The following is a 17,220-nucleotide window of genomic DNA, read 5'->3' as shown; positions in this document are numbered from 1 at the left end:
CTTGCCCCTATAATATACATAACTTTTGATACCAGTGTGTTATTATTTTTGAGAAAAATGCAAAAATAGTCACAAATTTATCAAGGGGTGTAGTACCACCTTAAATCAATGTAACCCAAGATTTGAAAGTTGCAGTAAATTCTATTGATTTGTATTCAGTATTTAATGGAAGGAAATCTGTGTGTAATATGATATGTAAATGTATCTGAGTGTTTTTGTGCAAGTGTAAGTGCAACAGTCAAATCTGGACCTCACTACATCAAATTGACCGGTGCTTTATTTTTTTCTGGGCTATCGTATCAAATGAGGTGTCAAAATGTGCAGAAATAAATTACGCGTCCAACGCATTTTACATATTTGTAATATAATTGCCCATTTTTGAATAATGGCCATTATTTAAAGGGGTAATTACTTTTTTTGAGATAATAAATAATAATAATTATAATAATAATAATAATAATAATAATTTAATCCGCCTTTAGCGCTCAATGGCGCTTGACACAACAAGAGATGTTTAGCTAGCTCTAAACTTACACATCACTATGTGAAACGGAAAATCACTTTATGCCACTATGTGATGCGACTGACGAAAGATAATAGCTTTCAGTTACTTTATGGCATTTCCTGTGTGTGGTTTTTGTTTTGTTGTTTTGTTTTCAATTGTGCATAGATCTACGTCATGATTAAAATGCTGAATGCATTGAATTCGTTAAAGTGCTTTGTTATTACTAGGCACCTATGGGCTATTTCATTTAAAATCCACACTACCCCTGTGGAAGATTTTAGAAATATCTTCCACAGGGGGAGTACAAATTTCAAATGGAATTAGCACATTTTACCAACTCTTTGAAACTCACCTTCCCTCTGTGGAAGATTCAGGTTGAATCTTTCTCAGAGGGTAAATGAAATTCAAATGGAATTGCCTATATATATGCTCATACCAATTCATACAATCTTTTGCAGGGGGAGTGTGGATTTAAAATGGACTGGCCCAGTCGTCTTGCATTCAACTGATGATTTGACAATTTTGCAAATCTTTGAAATTTATAGTGTTGACAGGAATATGAGTTAAAACCATTAAAACTACTTGCAGAAATGATAAGGTTTATTGTCCATGTCTTTTAGTTTAAAAAAAATTCTATGAGTGTTTTCTGCCTTTAGCTGTAACTAAAAAAATGTTATGATCATTTTCACTGTTTTGTTATATTAAGTGGAAATACATGCTTGGTGGGGGTGGGGGGGGGGGTGGGGGGGCAGGAGTAGCGAGAGAGAAATAAAAGAGCAAGCTCTCATGAATCTGTCATCTGTGGTGTACTGGTATTAGTGGGGACATTTTTACCAAGCGGGGACATTTCGAAGTCCCCACTATTACAGTTTGGCGAGGAGGAGAGGGGGTATAAATCAAGCAAAATAATGTCCTCCTGCTTAGCAACACAGAGAAGTGATCTCCCAGGCATACTGGCATACACCTACCATGTCTGAAAATGTTATTCATGAATATAGGCAAGACTCTTTTCTGGTCTTATATTAGAATGCATGCATTGATCACAACAAATATGGAGATTTCTTTCTTATTGTAGTCATACATGTATGAAAGTCACAGAATAAGTAGGAGACATGCGTGTCATTGTATTGCACTTATTAAAATTAGATACACTATTGACTGTATATTTTAATATTTTTTTCAAACATGGTATAAATCATTCTAGGACACCATGTACACTGTATGTATCCCAACACTATGTTTTCTAACCAAGAAAATTTTAAGACTATGTTTTCTGTCAAATAGTTGCTGGAATATGCCAATGGACACAAAATGCCTAAATCAGGCACATCATTTCTGCATTTTACCAGTGACTTTATTCTCCTTCCATTATCTGGATCTATAGACTGAGACCACAGATTTCCTGTTTGTTCAGGCTGAAAATGTCCAACTTAAAGCCATATTATAACATTTGCTGAGGAGAACGCCCTCAAAAAAAAATTTTGAATTCTGGTTTTTACACGATTGTAATGTACTTTAGTCAATAAAGATACTCTGCAAAAATCAAGATGGAAATATTAGTCGAACACGTATGCACACTGCACAGTACGTACACAGCGTGCGGGATACACATACACACACACCCCGAGGATCGTACCATATTACAACCGCGGGAGTAACATGCATGGGCGCTAGTAGTAAATTCCAATTTTCTATGTTTTACCTCACTTGTTTGGCTCAAAATTAAAAGGGGACATATCTGACAGTAAAAGCTAACATTTTATGGAAAATAAATACTAATCTATTCTTACAGAAATGTTATAATATGGCTTTAAACACATGAAAATCACCAAATTGAATGTGAAAGAAGACAGGTCTGAGAGTGAAAATCACAACCCAAGTATAAATCTACCAATTGTGACCATAGTAATACATTAAGGTAGCACTTTTGGATATAGAATTTTTTTCTAATTTAACGCGGCTGTGTACTCTAGCCATTGTTTCTTTCTCACAATTGAGTTTTTTTGATATGTTTGTACCTTGTTATGTTTTTTAATAATACAAGGAATGAAAATCCAGATTTGTAAACTCCAACTGCAATATTTTAAGGATTTTAACGATAAATACATGACGACACGCTGACGCTTATCTGCATCTTGTGGCGCATCTTATGGAAACACCACGGAAGCACTGATTTCACAAAAACCTAGTGGTCAAATGGCTCCGTTTTAGCTGATAAAATGTGGGTTTTTCAAGTTCTTTCCCCGATTTAAATATCAAGTTATGAATGGATTTCGCTCAAACTTCTCAAGGGGCTGTGGATTTACCCGATGTTCACGTAATATAAGTTACAAAAACGAAAACTGTCGCATTCTCCTGTGAGATTCGATGAAAGTGCAAAATGTGACCACTTTAAACTTCAACGGCCATCATTTCAATGTTCATTTTCTCGGTAAAATGACGATTTAGGTACACGATAACTCAATAAATACAGCATCTATAGGTAAGCAAATATGATCATCGTAAAAAGCATGATCGACTCAAGAAACGGTTTTCTCATTTTTTTTATATTTTGGTCTATTTCCGATTTTGGGCATCATTTTGTGCAAATAGGCGTTTTGAATTTTAAAAGTTCATTTGATGCCTTATATGGTCAATATCTCACAAAATAAGGCCAATATCAAAAAAATAAAAAAAAACGTTTTTGGAATGAAGCCTCAAGATTGAGCTAAAAACAAAATAAAATATTTTGGAAAGAGTGTTTTTTGTTATGATGTACCTAACAAATATTGCCAAAAACTCACTTTTTGTGATTTTCTTCAAAATTGTTGTTTTTACCCCAAATCTGTATCTATATTAAGATTTATTGATGTCTTGCCTTCATAAAAATGTATACTTTTATATGTTTTGCGTGAATAATTACAAAGTTATTGCACTTTTACTACATGCATGTCTGAGAGTACACAGCCACCTTAAATGTGTGAAAGTCCATGCTCTCCTGATTACAAAACTGAAAATTTCACTTTAATTGGACATTCGGTTCTCAAGATATGACCTGTCAAAATGGCGCGAAATCAACAAATTGGCAACAACTTTATTTTTTATTTTCTCGATTGAAACCAAATTTTCAGTTTTGTAACAAGTCAAGAGCTTTAACATATTTAAATTGAAAGAAAATCTAGATTTTTGCATTAGCCAATAGAGCCACCTTAAAACATAACATTGAAACAGATCAGCTGTCCTCAAAAGTGAAATTTTAGATTACTAAACCAAAGCTGATAAATGCTTTAAGGCTCTTCACATTTGAAATTGAGTTTACTGTTTCCTGCCCGCATCCAAAATTGAGAATGGCAAAATATATAATTATTCAATTTTTTGACATTTCTCTGTTAAATGACATTAAAATTTAATTTGCTACTTTCTCACTTTAAATTAAATCCGCAGTGCCAAAATGTTCTATTGATATTGGGCTGTGATCAATTGTTTCATTATAAAGGAAATAATGAGCAATTAATAATTACCTTAAGGGGTGGGGTATGAACGTTTGGACAGTATTTATTGTGGGACATTAGAGCACATCAGACATATTGAATTGTTTTCAGAATACGAAGAATGTCCTTCCGATATCAAATAATTTTGATTTTTTGAAATTCGCAATGTAAAAATATACATTTTATGGCAAATGATTAAAAATTTATATTTTTGATATTTAACAGTACTCGAAGTAAACTTTATAAATCTGATGATTTATACTTAAAGTGTATGTAGGTGGCATGAAAAGCCGACGATCAATTGAAAATTTTGACCTTTCGTATTGGAGATAATTGATTTTTTCCCCCAAAACACCGTACAGTATGAACATCGCGTACCTGTTTGACTAATATCTCGATAGTAATAATTGAGGATATCCTCCTAAACAAAATATGGCTGTAAGTGTAGAAAAAAACCAAATAAGATTTCTAAGGCAAATTGTTGAATTACATAACAATATTGAGTGTCTTGTTCTTAAATGGGGTATTTATTATTTCAAATCAAACCAGACATTGTGTGTGTAAAATAATGCTGCAATTCATGATAAAGAAATGGGAACTGTAGAAAAAATTGTACAGCCATTAAAAACTTGTCTTTTTTTTCTGTGATTTAAAAAATTTTTTCATCCAATTTCATGCAAAAAGAGTTAGAAAAGCTCTGGGGGCAATATTTAGGGATGGTGGTACTTAAATGATGTTGAATAAGGTCCTTTGACATTCAGAGCTTTTTTTCTTATATGGGTCCTTTAAGGGATCTGGAATGAGCGTTTTGAGCGTTTCGACAGTATTTTTGTGGGACATGAGAGCACATCAGACATATCGAATTGCATTCTGAATACTGAAGAATGTCTTTCTGATATCAAATAATTTTCATTTTTGAAATTCACGATATAATACAAATTTTATGACAAATTATTAAAATTTGATATTTTTCACATTTTTGATATATATAACAATCCTCGAAGTAAATTATATAAATTTAATGATGTATTCTTAAAGTGTATGTAGCTGGGAGGAAAAGCTGATGATCAATTGAAAATTTTGACTTTCCATATTGAAGATATGGATTTTTTCCCCAAAAGACCTAATTTTTTTTTTGTGTTTTGGGAAAAAAATCCATATCTTCAATACGAAAGGTCAAAATTGTCAATTGATCGTCGGCTTTTCATCTCGCCTACATACACTTTAAGTATAAATCATCAGATTTATAAAGTTTACTTCGAGTACTGTTGAATATCAAAAATATCAATTTTTAATCATTTGCCATAAAATGTGTATTACATTGCGAATTTGCGAAAATTATTTGATATCAGAGAGGGACATTCTTCGTATTCAGAATGCAATTCGATATGTCTGATGTGCTCCAATGTCCCACAATAAATACTGTCCAAACGTTCATACCCTATCCCTTAAAGGAGGTTGAATAAGGTCCTTTGACATTCAGAGCTTTTTTCTGATGTGGGTGTTCAGTACTTATTTTCAATGACAAAATGTGCTTTTTAATTTGCAAAAAAAATTTTAATTTGCAAATTGTGCGTGAGCATGGGTTGAAATGAAAAAAGGAAAAGAAAAAGAAAAGTTAAATAAGAAAAACTGACCAGCACCCTCTGGTCGGTTAGAGTTGCATAATGTAAGGTCTCTACGTCCATATTAAATAGATCTTGAATTGTGTAAAAAAAGAGTTGCGTAATTTAAATTGACATGCTTAGAAGATTTGTTGGGATCAAGAATCAAAACGAAACAGCCAAAATTTGTTGCGAGACATTTTCATGAGGTGAGGATTACTTGATGCAAGTTTACGCTGATCGCACAAAAATTGTTTTGTGTTAAACAATTGAGCTGTTGGGCTGCAACTAGAGATGGTTTGCTCTGAAGCTAGGTCGTCGTTCATCCTCCTCTACTAGCCTGGAGGAATGTCTGCATGCCTGCCTAGCCCGACACTGCCGCATTGAATGGATGGGATATCGACATAACAAATGAAGGGGGTTCAATTGGCCATCCTGTCATCAACATCGCATTTCATCTGATTTGTGTAAGGCATCCGATCAATGTAGGGTATTTATGTTTAACATTTCATTGGATTATCGGAGACATAACATCGTTGATTTGATTATCATCTGTTGTATTCTATATGGGTAGTTTCTAATTGTTGTTACCTAGTGTGCTGCTAGTGTGTGCATGTAGAGATGATGCCTAGATTTACAGATGGTGATCTGACATTGCCTTGTTTTAGCAGTCATCTCAGCTTGTCGTCCCGGCTTGTCGTATGCGAGTCATCCATTCAGGTCCATAGGATTGTTATGGAGCATATCGCTGACTGCGTAATGCGGTAAGGTGAGATTAGTAAGCGCCATGCACCCTGTGGGGTCAATTAAGGCTGTATGTCTTGTTAATGGATTAACAATTCATGAAATGTACAGTGAGATGTCTCGATAACAAGCCCTAGAGGAAAGATCAGTTGTATGTTATGGGATGATTAGTAAGCCGAGCTAGACCATGGATAACATCCTTTATGATGATATGATTATGAAATCAGCCATAAAATAGGATAGCAGTATGTGTTATACATTGTATGATGATAATCAAGTGTTACTGTTAGCTACCCACATGTCATTTTAAACAGGCAGTCTGCTCCTGGGACAGGCAAAATTAGCTCAATTTTAAAAATAATGCTTTAAATTCTGTGAAAAATGCACTAAAGATTCATCATAATTCAGATTTCTGTAAGAAGCGACCATTCATGAAAAATAGCAGTCCTGTTTTACTACTAATATTTATAGATCCCAAAGATGCCATTTTCGTCAACAACCTGTGATCTGCTGGGATTGTATCTTATTATGGTATTGACAATGGCCGGCTATTCAACTAGAATAGCGCAATTCATATTTTATTTGCAGCAAGCGCTGACTTGTTGCAAGGATCAAGACAATTTCACTATCTTATCGTCATCTGATAATACAATTTGACCCAGTGCATATATTTGTTCACATAAAGCAACAATCACTTGTTGAAAGGAGACAAAACTCATACGATTCGGCTTTTCCATTTGAAATCCCTACACCCCCTGTGGAAGACATGACCTTAATCTCCTACACAGGGGGTGAAGATTTCAAATGGAGTCACCCATTCAGTTAACCCCATTTGAAATTCACAATCCACTGGATGGTTAAGACAAGGATCGAGGTTTGACCATGGTTTAGCGGAAAAAGTGTGTAAAAATATTTAGGGGTGAAAATAAACATTGACAATCTTGGATCAAGACATTTCTAGTGTAAAAGCTGTACTAATTCTAGCATTGGAGCAGTAAAAAGGCTTTTATTGGCCAATTTAGCTGAAGAATGGCCATTTTTGGGTGACAAAATTGTCCACTGTCAGGTTTAGGCTACCGTATTTCATTTTCCCAAGGGGGGGGGGGGGCGTTTATTAGAGGTCATTTTTAGCACGAAAATTCCTGTTAAAATCATTAGGTAAGCTTAAAAGTCACGCTAAAATGACGAACTATGACCTTTTGACACTGACTTTTGGTTCACTTCCGGGTTCGGATGCAGATTTCGCCATTTATTGCTGCTACTCGCGACCATGTGAGCAACTTGGTAAGCTTACTACACAAGATGGCCTGGAAATATCGGAATTCTTGCAACGTCTTGGTTGAAGAAAGTGGTGGGGGCGTTTATTTGAGGGGGGGCGACTATTGACTAAATACGGTATATACTGTATAAGTGATAATTTTCACAAATGTTATCTTCTTGATTGCCCAATCCGTCCCTATACTTGTAATACATTATTGCATATAATTCGCGAGGTGTTATTTTCGCGGTACTTATACAGTACTACTACTAGTAGGATTAATTTTGCTGACTCTTTTTACTATGTGACCTGTTTTAAAAAACGCTTGATTCACTCAGGCCAAATTTTGCAATTGTAATTATTGTAATATTAATATTATTATTATCCATAGAATATGCTGAAAAAGGCATATCTCAAGCATGGGCATATTACGATGTTTGAAGGAGGGACATTTTTTTTCATGATTTCTATCTTATGCATCATATTTCAAAATTACTGTTTTTGTTTGTTTGCTTTTTTTGTTTTTTTTGTTGCTTATTCAAACTGTGTACATCATTCTAGTGCACTGTTAAAGCCATAATGTACGATCTTATAATATGAAATTGGTTAATTTTTTTCAAATCTGATTTTTTTGTGCATATTTGTACTGTTTACACATGTCCCAACTTGCACCTAAATGGAATCTGCCAAATTTGTTGTCTTGTAGGTCAACAGAGCAAAGTTCGACATATTATCATAATTTAAAAATTATAATATGTCCTCCCATAGACCTGCATGTTAAATGGTCAAAATAACCAGTGGGGTTTCTTTCACTTTACCTTGTTATTTCAACTTAAAATGGACAGCAACCCTTCCCGGCAGTTACTGCTAATAATAATTTCCACATTTTGAATAAAAAAATAACAAAATTAAAATTTGACGGAAATCGTACATTAAGGCTTTAAGACACTTTTCTTATGATGCACATTTAAAATCCATTCTGCCCCTGTGGAAGATTTTGGAAATATTTTTCACAGAGGGAGTATGAATTTCAAATCTAAATTAACTGTATTAATGCCATTTTGGTGAAGAATTTGCAAGATTGTGTTATAAGTAGTAGTAAGGAGAGTGGATAATTGCTGGCTTTTTGCTTCCAGCAGTGGGGCACCATGGGGGGCATGAGGGGTAGTCGGAACTCTTGCCCCTCCCCCCAGTAAAAACACAAAATTACGAAAATTTCACCTTTTACGGTAATTTTGCAAAAGTCGTTGATTTTGCCCCCCCCCAAAAAAAAAAATTCACATTGCCCCTTCAATGCCCCCCCAGAAAAAATTCCTGGCGCCGCCACTGGCTTTCACCAGAAATGGAATCGAATCCAGGGCCTCTTGCACCAGAGTCAAAGACATTTATAAGCAAATACGATACTGCTTTAGCTTGAGTGGATCATACGATGGCAGATTTGTTTTTTGAATGCATTGAGCGTTTGACCCAATTGTTTGTCTGAATATATTGCTAAAACTCTCTTTTTTCTTTCTTATTTATTGCAGCGCCTTTCTGTAGCCAAAGAATTTGGAGACAAAGCTGCTGAGAGAAGAGCTCATAGTAATTTAGGCAATGCACACGTCTTCTTAGGGGATTTTGAGAAAGCTACAGGGTTTTATAAGTAAGTTCTACAAATTTGATCATGTAATAAATCACATTCCCTTGATGATGTTGATGATATTTATTTCATAATTAGAGCTTAATGCCATCAGTTGTTTTTAGTGTAATGTCGAAATTGAAACATTTTGCTTTTGGAACCAAGGAATATCCAAGGTCCATGCGATTTTTCACAATATCCAAATACATTACCCGGTAAGCCAAAAAATTAAGGTACCAGTTGGGTTCACCCCTGTATATCCTAAACAAACACAAGTATGTCAAAATTAAAACAAGCAGCCAATACCTGTACTCTTTAGCTCTGATTTAAGACCTTATTTGTTGAAATTGGTTGAGAATTAAAGAAACAGTGATCTAAAACCTACTGAAGAGACAAAATCAAAAGTTGCACTTTTGTGTTCTAATCAATGAAGCACGGCACTAGTTTTAGCGTGCTAATCAATGGAAGCACTGTGCTAGTTCTCTTGTTCGCTTGCTTTGTGTACAAATCAATAGGGCTTGCAATGGAGCCAACTGCAACTTTTAAATTGCCATCTTCCTTGGGTATTTGGATCCTTGTGTGTTTATTTCTAGAACAATTTCAACAAATGAGGTCTTAAATTCGAGCTAAAGGATGCAGCTATTGGCTGTTGGTTCCAATTATGACATATCTGCCTAATAGTATAGGATATACAGGGGGTGAACATAACTGGTACCTTAATTTTTTGGCTTGCTGTACATTTAACAGATGCAAAATCAATAGTATCATTCATAATCATCACTTTCCAATTTGTTTGATTTCAATATTTCTTTATTTTTCATTTTTGCATTTAAAAATTGGATAGCCAACCTGCTTTTTACCAATTACAATATGCTTAATCATACAATTTACAAATATGGTAGTTGGTGTTTGTTCGCTTATGGCTATACAAGGAAGTAATTACAGCAAGTTTTAACATTTCAAAGTTTTTCATACTTATACCGTATTGGTCCGAGTATAGTCCCACCCGTTTTTTAGGTGAACATTTTTCACAATTGGGGGTGGGATTATACTCAATTTCAAAAAAAAAAAAAAAGAAGTTTTAAGTTTTTTTTTTGGTTTTGAGTGTCCTGGACCTAGACCTGAATGCTAGGATCATTCATGGTTGACCTAAAAAATAAATAAAAAATTTCAAGATATTTTGTATTTTAAATATGAAAATTGATAATTTGTATTCATGTCATACTCTATTGATGATTTCAAAATGCATTGAATTTGAATGCATTTTGATATCATTAATAGAGAATGACATGAAAACAAAGTATCAATTTTCATATTAAAAATAAAAAATATCTTGAATTTTTTTTTTTTTAATTTTTTTTTAGGTCAACCATGAATGACCCTAGCAGTCAGGTCTAGGTCCAGGGACACTCCAAAACCGAAAAAAAAACCCCCCTTTTTACAATTTCTGGAATTTTTTGAAAAATGGGGGTGGGACTATACTCGAGCGTGGGACTATACTCGGACGAATCACGGTAATTCCAAGAAAAAACTCAACATGTTTTCCATACAGTTTTGGCAATCCAGTCTGTTGCCTTTCTCAATTTTCACTTTATACTAAAAATAACTGATGACATTAACCTCTAATTATGAAAGAAATATCATCAACATATCTGAATAATTGTATTCCTGATGAATCTCTTTAAAAAAAAGTTTTTACATGTTACAGAAGCTAAAAATATTTGTGAGTTGAGGAAGCTGGATTCCAACAAAACTATTTTGGTTCCAGCACTCAAAAATATTTCGGTCGGCAGGGTTGCAAAAATGTCGATGTGATGACCGGAAACGCATTTTTGTCCAGCCGTCATCATCATCATTGTCATCAATATTATCATCATCATCATAAAAATGTTACAAATTTCTCATGGTTCTTAAAATTAAATATTGCACATTTTGCAACGTTTTTGCAAGACAATACATTACAATTTACAATGCACACATGTTTTTGTTTCTCCCCAGAAAAACACTTCAGATAGCTCGTCAGATAGGAGACTCGGCCATCGAGGCACAGGCATGCTATAGTCTTGGCAACACTTACACATTATTACGAGATTATGAGAAGGCGATAGAATACCATAGTAGACATCTCAGGATTGCACAGCAACTCAATGATAGGTAAGAAAACAGTGAGCCACAATGGCCTCATACCTACTGACATAGTTCAATAACCCACATTAATCAAATGTTGACCTCAAGTTTTGGAGCTTGAGGTTATTGTACCCAACATATTAAAAGGACATTTTATGAATGTACCCGGGGAGTATTCAGTACAAATGGCCATACGGGGACGTGCCACAAACATGGGTAGCATTTTCGACCTTCTGGTATATCAATAACCCCTTTTTCTAGGCCAATTTGGTATATGGGATGGGTCTTTTTTCAAAATTTTCAAAAATTTTTTTTTGTTAGAATAACCCAATTTTGCCTCCTTGTACCCAAAAAATTTGAAATTTCCCCGAAATTTTGGGGAAAGTTGTAAAAATTTGACAACTTGTGTTAAATTTGGCTGAAAATTTTGAATTTTAAAGCAGAGTGTCTGCAAGTTTCTGGAAAAAAGCTAAGAAAAAAATCCCATCACAGCTCAAGTTGAAATCTATATAGCAGATTATTACATGTCTACAGGTGGGATGTTTCAAACTGCAGTGTGGGCTTATATAAATTACAGACATACATAAAGGTGCATGTTAACTAGGATAGGTGTCATCATATTTAGTTCAACATGATACATTGGATTATAGAGGACAATCAGATCCACCCCCTCCCACTTGTGATGACACAGCATGTAGATTGTTTCATTTTAGGTCTCCGTAGGAAAAGACCTCATGGGATCACAAGTCATTTGTCTGTCTACATCACAGAATTAGAGAAGGAGAACCGGGACTCCCTATACCGCCACATACAATCGAGCCGTCAGCTATGGGGAGAAAATTGGGGGGTATTCGGGTCCTTGCCGATGGTGCGCGGAGATAAACGAAAACAATTCTGCGTCTCATCTGAAGCGTCTTGGTACTCGCGTGCAGGTCGCGTCAAGTCGTCTCTCAAATGCGCCCATCATCCATGTCGCTTGCATGACAACGAATGCCTCGGCGCATTCGAGGGAAACCGAATACCCCAATTTTTGCTCCATGCCTGTATCAAGATGGCGATCGAGTCCTGGTTCTCTGGTTTTAATTCTGTGGTCTACATGTATGTGTGTCTGTGCTTCTGTCCATCTGTGATTAACATAATCCTATTGCAACCAAACTTTGGCCCTCACTACACAATAAGAACTTTCATGTAATAGTGGTGTTCAAAGTCATTTGAGATAGACTTGTAAAATAGGCTGAAAATGAAATCAAAAAGTCTAAATAGTCATAATTAGTCGACTTGTTGTGACTATTTGGTGTTGACTGCTTAAAACAGTTATGCAATCCTAGTTACATTGTGTACCCAGTGGGAGGTTTTAATAAAGTGATGGTAACCAGAATATGTATCAGCATATTTAATCCCACTGATACACTGGATTATAGGGGATGAGACTCATAGCATCCACCCACTCATGGTAGCATGAGCTGTAGACTGTTAATGCTCTTCGTGCTATCCATATTATAAAAAGTCCCAAGTTTTGAGATATTTTCTCAAAATATTAAGAACTATTTTAAGAACCACTGATCCAATACTAGTCCAACGGGTCAGTTGCCTGATGAAGTCTGGTGGTTCCAGACGCAACGTCGCAATAGTTGCAAAAACTCTGTTTGAAACTACTGGATGACTAAGAACATTCACTCAATACTAGGCTTGTTTGTACTCATTTTAATGCATTTTTCATAATGATTCCAAATATGGTCATGAAAATTTACAATTCTGAAATTTTTTGAATTTTTGATTTTTTTTAACTTGTCGTCTGCAGTCGACACCAGCGCGGAGAGAGTTAAAAGGTGCAAACAGATTTCTGTATGAAATGAATTCCTAATACACTAGATTAGAGGGGATGAGTTTCACCTCCATCTCATGCCACAAGTTGGGCATTAGGCTATTCCTTCTAAAATCCACACTCCCCCTGTAGAAGATTTTTGAAATATCTTCCACAGGGGGATTAGGAATTTCAAATGGATTTAGCACATTTTAAAAATAATTCTATTTGAAACTCACCCTCCCTCTGTGGAAGATTCAGAATGAATCTTTCTCAGAGGGTGTATGAAATTCAAATGGAGCTGCCTAATGTGTTCATTCCATTTGAAATTCATACTCCCCTGTGGCAGATATTTCCAAAATCTTTCACATGGGTAGTGTGGGTTTTAAGTGGAACAGCCCATTTTCTGTCATATAAATGTCCAGACAGATTTCCGGAGCAAAAGTAAATTGTGTAACTGCTGTTACTGTTCAAGGAGTTGATTTATTAGAATAAATTGGTCAATTTGTTCTCATACATCATCAAAAATTTCTAATGGCTGTCCCAGTACACTGTGTGTTTAAAAGCCACAATATGTTTGTGTTTGTTTGGTTGTTGTTGTTGTTATTGTTGTTGTTGTTATTTTTTGTTGTTTTCTTTGGCAAGGCACATTCATCACAAATGGAAAATCCTAGTGTAAATCATACTTTGTGACAGATATTTTTGTGTCTTGTTTAATCTTGCAGGGTTGGTGAATTGTGCTTGTTGGAGTTCAGGCAATGCACACACATTACTGAAAGCATAAGAAAACTGTATTGTCAAAGCCAATATTTCTGTGGGACTTTTTATGTTTTTTGTCTTGTAGGGTTGGTGAGGATCGTGCATGTTGGAGACTTGGAGTTTAGCCAATGCACACAAATCACAAAATAGAAGCATAAAGAAAACCGTAATGTAAACCACTGTTTTTGACAGATATTACTATGTATTTTTTGTCTTGTCTTCAAGTTTGTGCATTTTGGAGTTTAGGCATTGCACACACATCACTTGGGAATCATGAGATGACTAAGATTTTTGTTGTTGTTGTTGTTGTTGTTGTTGTTGTTGTTGTTGTTGTTGTTGTTGTTGGAGTTTTGGCAATGCGCACACATCACTAACAGAACATATGGAAACCGGGGTGTAAACCAGTCGTTTTGACAGATATTGTTATGTATTTTCCTGTCTTGCAGGGTTGGTGAAGGTCGTGCATGTTGGAGTTTAGGCAATGCACACACATCACTTGGGAATCATGAGAAGGCTTTACACTACGCCACATCGCATTTACAGATATCAAGAGAGGTAAGGATGGTAAAAACTTGTTACCAAGGCAATGAAAACCCTGTTCGACCGGCTCTAACGACCCCTAACAAATTTCTGCGCAAATGAATTCTGACACAAAATTGTGAAAATTTCAGAAAACCTTTTTCTTCAAATATCTTGATTATTTGATTAAATGTAATTCATATACTACCACCAAAGTGATGAAAATGCTTCTATTGGTGATTTTTGCTGAACCATGAAATGGTATCAGCCTATATTAGTGTATGTTACTAGGTTCCTAGGTTACTAGCTCACTAGGTTACTAACTAAACATTTGGTCTGAAATGGACATATCTCAAAATGCCACGAAGGTATGACCCCATGAGTGGTGTCATATGAAAGAGGAAAACATAAAGAATATAATAAAAATATTTCCAAACGTCAGAGGTCATCCAGGGGTCACAGGGGTCAAAAAGGTCATTTTAACCCGAAAATGCTCGATTGAGCTTAAATTTGAATGCAATGATCCTTATGACATTCTAAACATGTTTAAAACATTTTAAAATTTATTTAAGGTCATTAAGGGGTCATAAACGGGTCAAAGGTCAAGTTCTTCAAAATGCTCCAATTGAGCTGAAATTTAAATGCAATGATCCTTATGACATTCTAAACATTTATAAAATATTTTAAAATTCCATTAAGGGGTCATAAAGGGGTCAAAGGTCAAGTTTTTCAAAATGCTCCAATTGAGCTGAAATTTATATGCAATAATCCTTATGACATTCTAAACATTTTGAAAATATTTTAAAATTTATTTAAATTCATTTAGGGGTCTTTAAGGGGTCTAAGGTCACATTTTTCAAAATGCTCCAATTGAGCTGAAATATAAATGCAATGGTCCTTATGACATTCTAAACATTTAAAATATATTTTAAAATTCATTTAAGGTCATTAAGGGGCAATAAAAGGGTCAAAGGTCAAGTTTTCAAAATGCTTCAATTGAGCTGAAATTTAAATGCAATGATCCTTATGACATTCTTAACATGTTTTTAATATTTTAAAATTCATTTAAGGTCATTAAGGGGGTCATACCAGGTCAAAAGTCAAGTTTTCAAAATGCCAGCTTCCCACGATCAAGGTATATTGAAAAGGCAATTAATGAAACAGTCTTATTCAAATTAATACTATCCAGCACAGTATTGCTGCTTGATCAGAATCAGATCGTCACAGTCATCCGCCTAACTTACCTCGTGCATACCTTCGTGGCATTTGGTGATTATGTCCGTTACAGACTGGGTGACAGTGGTATAGGCCTACCACAATATACTGCCGAAGCCACATGGTTCAGCTATGGTGCGGTTATCGCTCTAGTTAAAACAAGGCCTACATCGTAAATAATGAAGAGTTAAAAAATAACATCCCTACCGACCGACCAACCGACCGACCGACCTTCAAGAGTCAGTCCCCCATGTAGAATAGGGTTTTCTTTTTCGTTTTAAAATATGTACGATGTAGGGTTAAAGAAATTAACCCTTAAAGAAATTAACCCTTAAAGAAATTAACCCTTAAAGAAATTAACCCTATCTTTAAGGTGGTACTACACCTCTTGATAAATCTGGGACTATTTTTGCATTTTTCTCAAAAAGTAATAAAACACTGGTAACAAAAGTTATGTATATTATAGGGGCAAGGACTCGCAGTTACTACACTGAAATTTCAGTGACTCAAAACAAGTAGATATTGATTTATTGATCAAATATTGGTTTTCCCTCATTTTTGACTGTAATTCCACAACTTGTCTCTGCTGAAATATAATTTTCAGTGCAGTAGTTGTTAGTCCTTGCCCTTATAATATACATATCTTACTTGTCACCAATGCACTTTAATTTATGAGAAAGATGCAAAAATAGGTATAAAATTGACCAGGGGTGTAGTACCACCTTAATGATTTTAAAAGCTGTCTCCTTCATTCAAAAAGAAATAGGAACCCTTTTAAGATGTTCTGTCCAAAAGATGGCAGGAAAAGTTGTTTGTAATAATTTTCGTTTGATGGTTGTGTAAACTTATGTGTTAAATGTTTTGTTTTTTTATTTTTTATGCAAGTAGAAATATTAAGGTATTTATAATTCTATTTGCATTTCATGTTATGTTCTGTTGTGAAGTAATTAAAGAAAAAAATATCCTCCTCCCTCGCAAGCTAATTTGAAAGACAAAAAAAGTTAAAAAATAAAAACTGTGTCATAACTCCTAAAGGGGGTACTTCACCCCTGTCCAATATTGTGCCTATTTTTGCATTTTTCTCAAAAATCATAGCGCATTGGTGCCAAGTAAGATATGTATATTATAGGGGCAAGGACTACAACTAATGCATTGGAAATTTTATTTCAGCACAGACAACAGTTGTGGAGTTACAGTCAAAATGAGGAAAAACCAATATTTGATTAATAATCAATAACTATATTACTTGAGTTGCTGAATTTTTAATGCAGTAGTTATAGATCTTGCCCCTATAATATACATATCTTGCTTGTCAGCAATGCGCTATAATTTTTGAGAAAAATACAAAAATAGGCACAAAATTGGCCAGGGGTGTAGTACCCCCTTAACCAGTTTTGATGACATGACATAGTTTTCTATGAACTGACCTGTTGTGCTAAGCTGTTTTTCTGCATATTGTCTAATAACAGGTACGAGACAAGACAGGGGAGCTCACGGCTCAGATGAACCTGGCTGATTTACACCAATTATTGGGTCATGATAGGTAAGAATATGTGACACAATCAAATGAGTCACATGTTGCTAATATGTGAGTGGA

At 35.0% G+C, this 17,220-nt stretch overlaps 1 protein-coding gene across 2 annotated transcripts in view; it reads left to right on the top strand.

Annotated features, from left to right (window-relative positions):
• LOC140136796 (uncharacterized) overlaps positions 1 to 17,220 on the top strand; it is a 130,620-nt gene that overhangs the window by 94,056 nt on the left and 19,344 nt on the right. For both annotated transcript variants that reach the window (XM_072158394.1, XM_072158393.1), the window contains exons 6-9: positions 9,108 to 9,223; positions 11,198 to 11,353; positions 14,336 to 14,444; positions 17,093 to 17,166. In XM_072158394.1, the coding sequence (XP_072014495.1) occupies positions 9,108 to 9,223; positions 11,198 to 11,353; positions 14,336 to 14,444; positions 17,093 to 17,166 (455 nt within the window). The remainder of the gene's footprint in view (positions 1 to 9,107; positions 9,224 to 11,197; positions 11,354 to 14,335; positions 14,445 to 17,092; positions 17,167 to 17,220) is intronic.

This window comes from Amphiura filiformis, chromosome 17 (assembly GCF_039555335.1).
Source record: "Amphiura filiformis chromosome 17, Afil_fr2py, whole genome shotgun sequence".
NCBI lineage: Eukaryota > Metazoa > Echinodermata > Ophiuroidea > Amphilepidida > Amphiuridae > Amphiura > Amphiura filiformis.
This window is presented reverse-complemented; position numbering and strand designations above follow the sequence as displayed.